This window comes from Carassius auratus, chromosome 8 (genome assembly GCF_003368295.1).
Source record: "Carassius auratus strain Wakin chromosome 8, ASM336829v1, whole genome shotgun sequence".
Lineage (NCBI taxonomy): Eukaryota > Metazoa > Chordata > Actinopteri > Cypriniformes > Cyprinidae > Carassius > Carassius auratus.
In genome coordinates, this window is record NC_039250.1 from 26,670,697 (window position 1) to 26,680,287 (window position 9,591).

Below are 9,591 nucleotides of genomic sequence, written 5' to 3' on the forward strand. Positions count from 1 at the left end.
CTTTAGAGTGAGTAGGAGAATTCACAAACTGCTGCAGGCCAAAACTGTCCAAACAAGATAAAAAATCACATGTACTTGCATTTCTCAAATTGTCCATATGAATGTTAAAATCACCCAACATAATTACATTGGAAGACATGGCACACAGATCAGTTAAAAGGTCAGAAAGTTCAGATATAAAACTTGAGTTATTTTTAGGGGGGCGATAAACAGTAATGAGAATAGTCGGTATGGCCCCGTTTATTTTTATGGCAATGCATGCAAAGGAGGAATATGTGGGCACAGTTAATTGTGATACTTTCCATTTCTCCTTATAGAGAATCGCAATACCCCCACTGCGGCCAATAGTGCGGGATTTACAAATAAAAGTATATCCTGAAGGAACAGACTCATTCAAATGAAAGTAGTCACCGTGTTTCTGCCAGGTTTCAGTTAAACAGAAAAAATCCAACTTACGGTCAGACAACACGTCATGTAGTAGAGGTCCTTTACCAGAGAGCGAGCGGATGTTAAGCAATCCAAATGACAGGTTGTTTTTACTGGAATCAATACCTGACAATCTTTTAAGATTGGAGAGGACGCTGTGGTCAACAATCCACTTTGACCTCCGTGTTGGACGAGGTTTCTGCGACCAAAATTACCGTATTTTACACGAGTCATAAATGCTGTAGGATCGACGGGATCCACGGTGAACATATTTCCTACGGTGCTGGCCGGTGATGTCTGGATGAAAGCGTAGTGTTGATGGAGGATCAGTAAAACGCAACCGAAGTTGGAGAAGTTCCTCCGCCGAGTACTGAAGCGTCGACCCCGCGGGATGGAATAAGGCAGAACAAATGGCGATCTTCATGGCCCACAGACAAATGATCCGGCCAAGTAAGTCTGCAATCTTCATGATTGTTGTTTCCAGGCTGGAGGTGCTAGGGGTGCAGACAGTCAACAGGTACACACACCATCGACCAGGAGCAGCAGAGCAGCAGAGACAGAAAATTGCTATAATGGGTAGCTAAAATATACTCATTGGCTTATAGTAAATTTGCAGGGTCAAATAATTTAGACACAATTTAAAACAAATTGAAACAAATACTTAATAAAAGCAAATAAAATAAAATTTCATCGCAGGAGCAGCGGCAGCTAACAGCGCCAGCGTTCACTCCAGAAGTGTTGTCCACTACCCTACAGAAAAGCATTACAAACTGCTAGATCTGTTTATTTTCCTTCTATTTTAGAATAAAACAAACATAACCCTAGGTATTTATTCAATACAGTGACTAAATTAACAAAAAAAAAAGCATCAACAGGTTGACATTTCCCCCCAGCACAACAGTAATGACTTTATGAAGTAGGCCTACTTTTCATCCAAGATCGATACTATTAGAGATAAAATTGTAAACATGCTGCCGTCAGCTACAGTATCGCATCTATGCCTGTCGCGATAGTTGATAAATCAATTAATCACACGATAAAAAAAAGAATGAGCTTGATAATTTTTTCGGCTGCGATTAATTTATTTTTAAAATGTTTATTTAAATAATGTAACATGTCACGATGTGGGGTTAGTCTGGAGCGCAGCTGGTAGAAAACACCCTATCCAAATGGCACAGATGTCCCGGGAATAAAGAGATAACTTCTCGCTCTGGCCAGCTTTGGGAAGTGCCTTTCATTTCCTTGTGGATGTTTGCGTCTCAAGTGATACAGCATTGTACTTGCACTACTGCTTTATTTTAATACCGCGTAGCATATTTTGCAAGTAACTTCGTTGCCCTTTCTGTCGAAATGGGCCTACTTTTCACTCGCTTCATTTGGCTTGCGCAGCTAAATATGTCTGTAGGCGTGTGATTGCATGTGTCAATGCGCCCAGTTAACACACAAACACGCACGCGCCGTTTTCTCCTTCTTTCCAAAGCGCTCGGGCAGCTGCGCTCCTGAGACATCTGACGTTGCTAAGCATCCATCAGCTGCGATCTCCGTTACAACAACGACATTTCAGCAATCGATTTCCACCACAGAGAAACCCTTGCTTTAACTCTGCTACAAGATTTATTTTCGAAGAAAAGTAAAAAAAAACTCTGCAGTGTTTCACCCCGAAGGAAGCTGATTGAGTCTGTTCTTTTCACATGACGTGGTGCGCTTGCGGCATTCTGAAAAGCTGTTGTTTTCGATGCGTTGCGGGCGCTTGGAAAAAACGAGTGTGTTTTCCATTATGAGTGTGCATACTGCATTTGAAATAACGAACTTGAGCACAAAAAAGAGGTGATGTTTGGTCAAAATGTTTACTTTCGGTTAAAGGTTAAACGGTAAATATGAGCATCCCTTACTGGCTAATAAACATAATATAACATACTAAATTAACTAATTTTAAGCCACACAACATGTTAGTATTTCTTGCTCTGAATCTGCCATAAAATAAAATGAAAATTTATTGATCTTTGAAAAGTTGTCCCTTGCGTTATTATGCCATTATCATTATATTAATTGAAACTGGTCTTAGAACGACAATATTATCGTTTATCGTGATAATTTCTTGGACAATTTATCATCCAGCAAAATTGTCAAAACAATCCACACGGATTTTGGATATTGCCATCATTGTTCCCCATAACATAGGGTATATCTGAACCACACACACAGTAAACTGAGTAAACTACATTTTAATTATGAGCAAAATCGTATTTGTTGTTTTTACATTTATGCACCCAAGTGCTTTTTTCACACGAGTAGAAAACTCTTTGGATGTGTTTGACAAACACATCATTTCTACATCTTAAATGCATGACTGAACTTTTCTCATTCGACAGAACTACTATTTTCTAATTATTTACCCAGGCCTATAACACCTTGTGTAAATGATCTTACCTAGAACAGAAAACAAACACTTTGACTATTTGACTATTTTGTAGTCATAATGTCATAATCACCAGTAGCTGTGATTTTCAAAATGAAAGAAATGTGCAAGCTAAGGATGGTTCAAGTATTATCATTATTTCCTTTTGACCCTGATATTCATTTTCTATGCAAGTGACACGATATACAGTTCAATCAGGACCACTTCCAAGTATATTTACTGACAATTATAATTGCATACAGTTAGTGTTGGTGGTATGGTTATGTTCTGGGCAACACTCCACACGCCTGTCCATGCAGCCATGCTTGGACAGAGCGGCAGAGCAGCAAGACAAACGTGAGATGGCGACTTCCATTCAAACCCAGGGTCGACGGGGGGCCACAGTGGAGAGCGATGCCGGAACTCCTCTCGACCACTCGCTTCTGAGCGACCTCCCCTGGTCCCACGAAACACGACCAGGCGGGTACCCTCAAAACCATTTCCTCTATCCCGCTCGGTGGCTGGGGAGGAAACATGAATAGACAATACAGCTGGATCTCAGTGATGGAGTCCTTCTGTGACGATCGTGACCCAGAGAGACACAGGGAGAGAGAGAGAGATCAAATCGCAGATGTTTATTGGGGTAATCCAAATCGAGGTCAAAAACAGCCAAGGTCAAAACCAAACAATCAGTCCAAAACAAATAAACAAAAGAGAGAACAGGAAAGGGAAAGGAACGGGAACTCGGAGGACGAGAAGGCAGGGATGAATCTCGGAAGACGAGAAGGCTGGCAACACGAAAGGTAAGGACTCCATACAAACAACAGGAAAAGACTGGTATTTATAAGGAGGCTAATGACAATAAAGTGACTGCACCTGGTGCAATTAACAGGAGTGCAATTACTGTGATGACAGGACAGGACTAGAGGAATTCTAGTGCCTACGGTGAAGTGCCTAAGGGGAAGTAAGCCCACTAGTGGACACCCAGGGAAACAGAGACTAGACAGCGTGACAAAACCATTCACATTTTGTTTGTTTGGCCGTTTTTGTTTAAATACTCCTGTAAATTCATGCTAATCCTTGCATGGGAAAGAGTGCAGGGTGAGCACACACTTATCATTTAAGAAAAAATATTAAACATTTGACTGAACTTTTTTATTATTTTGTCAAAACACAAAACAACATTAAAGCTGCAAGCAGCGATGAACGGGCCCTCGCACACGGGCTCACTGGCAGCGAGTGGCTTTAGTTAATAGGTGAACGGTGAGAAATATGCGTTTAAACTCATAAATATAAGTAGAATATATCAATGTTTATTCCATATATGTGCCAATCTTCCTGTTGCCAGCAGGTGGCGCTATCATTATAATGGAATATTGGCCTTCAGATGTGTTCAGGGCAGGACTTTTAACGAACATGTGAGGTTTGGGGAGGATTGGACATTTTATGCCTGAGTTACAACAACATCCTATTTCATGGCGAAACATCGAAATTTGTCAGGCCGCCATGGACCCGCCCTTTAACGAAACCTCAAGTCCTTCGCAATTTATTATCGCAAAGGGCTTTAGATTACACTGACCAAGCTTGGTGTTGATCTGAATAAATCTCTAGGAGGAGTTCGTTAAAATACAACGCATGGAAATGGCAAAAATGACAAAAAATGTGCTCATAATATAAAAAATATCTGACTTCCTGATGGGTTTAGAATTTTGCTTCAAGAGACTTTTTTGTAGGTCTTGGTGTGTTACATGTGTGTACCGATTTGTATACATGTGCGTGAAACGTAGCTCGAGGCGCACACCGCTGAAGGGGTATAGGTGGCGCTATTGAGCCATTTTGCCACGCCCACTTCTGAAACCCATATCAGACGTAAATTTTCGCCAGTTCGGAGGTGTGTGCAAATTTTCCTGACTTTTTGAGTATGTTTAGGCCTTCAAAAAGGCGATTCATTTGGCACTGTAATAATAATAATAATACTAATTAAAGCTGCAAGCAGCGATGAACGGGCCCTCGCACCCGGGCTCACCGCCATCGTGTGGCTTTAGTAAAAAGGTGAACGTTGAGAAATATGCATTTAATGTCCTAAATATAAGTGGAATATATCAAAGTATATCCCATATATGTGCCAATCTTACCGTTGCCAGCAGGTGGCGCTGTCATTATAATGGAATATTGGCCTTCAGAGGTGTTCAGGCCAGAACTCTTATCAAACATGTGAAGTTTGGGGAAGATTGAACATTTTATGCTTGAGTTACAACAACTTCTCTTGCTGTGGCAAGACATCAAATTTTGTCATGGCGCCATGGAAACGCCCTTTAACAAAAACTCAAGATCTCCAAAAGTTAACATTGCACAGGCCTTTAGATTAGACTGACCACAAAATATATGTTAATCTCAAAATAATTATAGGAGTAGTTTGTTGCAACGTAAAACATGTCACTTCCTGTTGCCAATAGGTGGCGCTATGACTATAACTGAATGTGGGCATGTAGATCTGTTAAGGGCAGAAGTTTTATCTAACATGTGAAGTTTGGGGCAGATTGGACATTGTATGTCTGAGTTACAGCAACTTCCTTTTTCATGGCGAAACATCGAAATTTGTCAGGCCGCCATGGACACGCCCTTTAACAAAATCTAAAGATCTTCACAATTTAACATCGCAAAGGGCTTAAGATTACACTGACCAGGTTTGGTGTTGATCTGAATAAATCTCTAGAAGGAGTTTGTTAAAGTACAACCCCTGAAAATGGCAAAAACAACGCCAATTTTGCAGAGAAAATTCTAAATAACCGACTTCCTGTTGGGATTCGGATTTCATACAAAGAGACTTTTTTGTAGGTATTGGTGTGTTACATGTGTATACCGATTTTTGTACATGCACGTGAAACATAGCTCGAGGCGCACTCTGTTGAAAGTGTATAGGTGGCGCTATCGAGCCATTTTGCCACACCTGATGGAATTTTGGCCTTCAGATGTGTTCAGGCCAGGACTCTTATCACACATGTGCAGTTTGGGGAAGATCGGACATTTTATGCCTGAGTTATTACATCTTTTATTCCCATGGCGAGACATCGAACTTCGTGACGGCGCCATGGACACGCCTTTTAACGAAAACTCAAGATCTTCACAACTTAACATCGCACAGGCCTTTAGATTAGACTGACCACAAAAAATACATTGATGTCATAAAATTTCTAGGAGTAGTTCATCGCAGTGTAAAATATGTCACTTCCTGTTGCCAGTAGGTGGCGCTATGACTATAACTGAATATGGGCATGTCAATCTGTTCAGGTCAGGAGTCTCATCAAACATGTGAAGTTTGGGGCAGATTGGTCATTGTATGTCTGAGTTATAGCAACTTCCTGTTTCATGGCGAATCATCGAAATTCGCCAGGCCGCCACGGACACGCCCATTAACGAAAACTCAAAAGCTTCGCAATTTAACATCGCAAAGGCCTTCAGATTAGGCATACCAAATTTGGTGTTGTAACAATCAGTCCACTGAAGGCGAGCATAGATGAACCCAAGTGCAGTTTATTTACAGCGGTGCATAATCCAAAAATCCAAACATCCAAACAATAAACAGAGACTTGACTTGACTTGACAGAAACAGACTTGACGTGGCATGAACAGACTAGACTCACCGACAGCAGGTTACATACGTTAATACACGATCAGGCACAACGACAAAAACCTGACTACTTATAGCAGACAAAGAAGGACACATGACATGAACAAACCAATGGGGAACAAGGCACAAGACTAAAACAACCAATGAACTACCAGAACTGATAAATCACATGACAAGACAACCAATGAGAACATGACACATACAAAAGACAGAGATACATGAGGGCAAGGGAAGCATGACACAAACAGCATGAAACCAACTACAAAATAAGAGACATGAAAAATGGTGAACAAGAAACAAAAGCCAAAACAGACGTTACATATCCCCCCCTATAAGGGCGGCTCCAGAAGCCCAAACAACAAGACACAAAAGGTTCAGGAAGGTGGTGGAGTGGAGACGGAACAGGGGGAGTGAAGGAGGGCCAGGCCCGTGAAAAGGGACAAGACCTGGGCCGTGGAGCAAAGACAGACCATGAAGCAGAGAGGGACCTGGGCCGTGGAACAGTGACAGACCATGAAGCAGAGGGGGACCTGGGCCGTGGAACAGTGACAGAACAAGAAGCAGAGGGGGACCTGGGCCGTGGAGCAGATCCAGAGCAGACAGAGCATGGAGCCATGGCGGTGCAGACCTAGCGGGCAGCCATGGCGGTGCTGGCCTAGCGGGGTGGCCAGGCGGTGCAGGCAGAGCTGGAAGCCATGGTGGAGCAGGGACATGGACGGCCTCCTTGGCCGTGGCAGGACAGGCAGGGAGTTTGTGGGCGGCCTTTTCGGCCATGGCAGGACAGGCAGGGAGTTCGTGGGCGGCCATCTCGGCCGGGGCCTCGGGCGTGGCGGCCATCTCGGCCGGGGGCTTGGGCGTGGCGGCCATCTCGGCCGGGGGCTCGGACGTGGCGGCCATCTCGGCCGGGGCCTCGGGCGTGGCGGCGGCCATCTTGGCCGGGGACTCAGGCGTGGCGGCGGCCATCTCGGCCGGGGACTCAGGCATGGCGGGCATGACGTGAATCGGCTGTGGTTTGGCAGGCATGACAGGCGGGACATCACAATGCTCCGGTGTGGTAGGTATTGAAGGATAGCAGGGTCTCTCATCCGCAATCCCCACAGTAAATGAGGAACCACTCAACCGGAGTGCAATGTCAATATAGCTAGTCAGAGTCCAGTGAGGTATGTGTCATGGCATTAACAAAGAGATTTCCTTTGTGAGTCCAAAACGGAAAATGTCTTTGAGGGCCACATCATTGAAGTCCACTAAGTGGCACAAAGAACAGAAATCCTCCACATAATCCTCAATGGGACGAGTCCCCTGGCGTAGGCCAAGGAGGGCAACTGCTGGGTTCATGGTTGCTGGTCGTGTATTCTGTAACAATCAGTCCACTGAAGGCGAGCATAGATGAACCCAAGTGCAGTTTATTTACAGCGGTGCATAATCCAAAAATCCAAACATCCAAACAATAAACAGAGACTTGACTTGACTTGACAGAAACAGACTTGACGTGGCATGAACAGACTAGACTCACCGACAGCAGGTTACATACGTTAATACACGACCAGGCACAAGGACAAAAACCTGACTACTTATAGCAGACAAAGAAGGACACATGACATGAACAAACCAATGGGGAACAAGGCACAAGACTAAAACAACCAATGAACTACCAGAACTGATAAATCACATGACAAGACAACCAATGAGAACATGACACATACACAAGACAGAGATACATGAGGGCAAGGGAAGCATGACACAAACAGCATGAAACAAACTACAAAATAAGAGACATGAAAAATGGTGAACAAGAAACAAAAGCCAAAACAGACGTTACAGGTGTTGATCTGAATAAATCTCTAGGAGGAGTTAAAATACAACGCATGGAAATGACAAAAATGACACAAAATTTGCTCATAATATTAGTAATTGTCATAAGTCAGGTTTTTCTTCCGTTTTCTCTCTTGCACGCTCTCTCACTCTTTTACACACACACACTCACACACCTTATTAGCTTTATTATAATACTCTTTCTCGGTCCCGCTGACCTCTCTCTCTTCATGCACCTGCTTGTCATTGCAATCAGCGCTCGCGCTGATTTGCTTTGACACCTGTTTCTACTTTGCCCTAAGTGTTCACCCTTTATCTGGTGGTTGCTCTGGTAGATTCTTTGTTGGATTATTGTTACATGTCATGCGTTTTGTCAAGCAGTTACATCCTGTCCGCATTGAGAGGTACTCAACTATTCTTGTCTTGTCTGCCTGGAACAGTCTAGCCCCAAAGTTGTTGCTGTATTCTGCTGCCGTTGCTGCTGATTGTAAACCTATGTGGTTCTCTCACCCTGCCTGAATTATCCACTCCTGAGCCTCAAGTCTGCTTCAAGGGAGTCCTGTTCTGTTACTCTTCGAGACAGGAGTCTTTCCGTTTGTTCTAGTTTCTATTTACCAGTTCTGTGTGCTGTAAGGACGGACTGCCTTTGTTATATATTATTTCATTAAAGACTGTTATTCCTGTCATCTCTGCTTTTGGATCCTTCTTTTACCTGCGTGACAGAATAATCCAACCATCATGGATCCAGCAGATGAGAGGCCTGTCCGGTCGGCGATCGAGATCCAGGGAGCTATGCTTGGAAAACATGAGCAGGAGTTGGCCGCCGCTCATCAGGCTGTTAAGAGTCTTTCAGCTCAGGTTGCTGATCTATCTGCCCGTTTACTTCACCTGCATCAGGAATCTGCCATGTCTCACAACCGTCAGCTGCCCTCTGAGCCACGAGTCAACAATCCCTCCTGTTATGCGGGTGAGCCTACTGAGTGCAGAGCTTTTCTCATCCAATGTGAGGTTGTCTTTTCCCTTCAGCCCCAGACGTATGCAGAGGATCGGGCCCGCATTGCTTATGTTCTCTCTCTCCTCACGGGACGAGCACGCGAGTGGGGTACGTCAGTTTGGGAGGCGCAATCTGCATGCTGCAGCAAGTACACTCTTTTCAAGGATGAGATGATCAAGGTCTTTGATAGATCCGTCTTCGGCAGCGAGGCATCTCGTCTACTTGCTGTGCTACGTCAAGGCAGAAGATCTGTAGCAGATTTCGCGATAGAGTTCCGGACTCTGGCTACTACAAGTGAGTGGAATGATCCTGCACTAACTGCTCGCTTTC

General features: G+C 43.9%; 1 protein-coding gene across 1 annotated transcript; it reads right to left on the reverse strand.

Moving 5' to 3' along the window:
- Positions 1-6,575: 6,575 nt before the first annotated feature.
- Positions 6,576-7,273, reverse strand: LOC113106793 (oleosin-B6-like). Its single transcript, XM_026268815.1, has 2 exons — positions 7,028-7,273; positions 6,576-6,943 (listed from the first exon to the last, which is right to left on the reverse strand). The coding sequence occupies exons 1-2, from the start codon at positions 7,260-7,262 to the stop codon at positions 6,771-6,773; spliced, it is 408 nt and encodes a 135-aa protein (XP_026124600.1). The 5' UTR covers positions 7,263-7,273; the 3' UTR covers positions 6,576-6,770.
- Positions 7,274-9,591: the final 2,318 nt, after the last annotated feature.

What these genes read in the sequence shown, in the direction of transcription:
- LOC113106793 (XM_026268815.1), bottom strand. Translation starts at nt 7,262, where the DNA reads ATGGCCGCCCACGAACTCCCTGCCTGTCCTGCCATGGCCGAAAAGGCC. An exon ending in GGATCTGCTCCACGGCCCAG is followed by an intron (nt 6,944 to 7,027) that starts GTCCCCCTCTGC and finishes TCCACGGCCCAG; the next exon opens with GTCCCTCTCTGCTTCATGGT.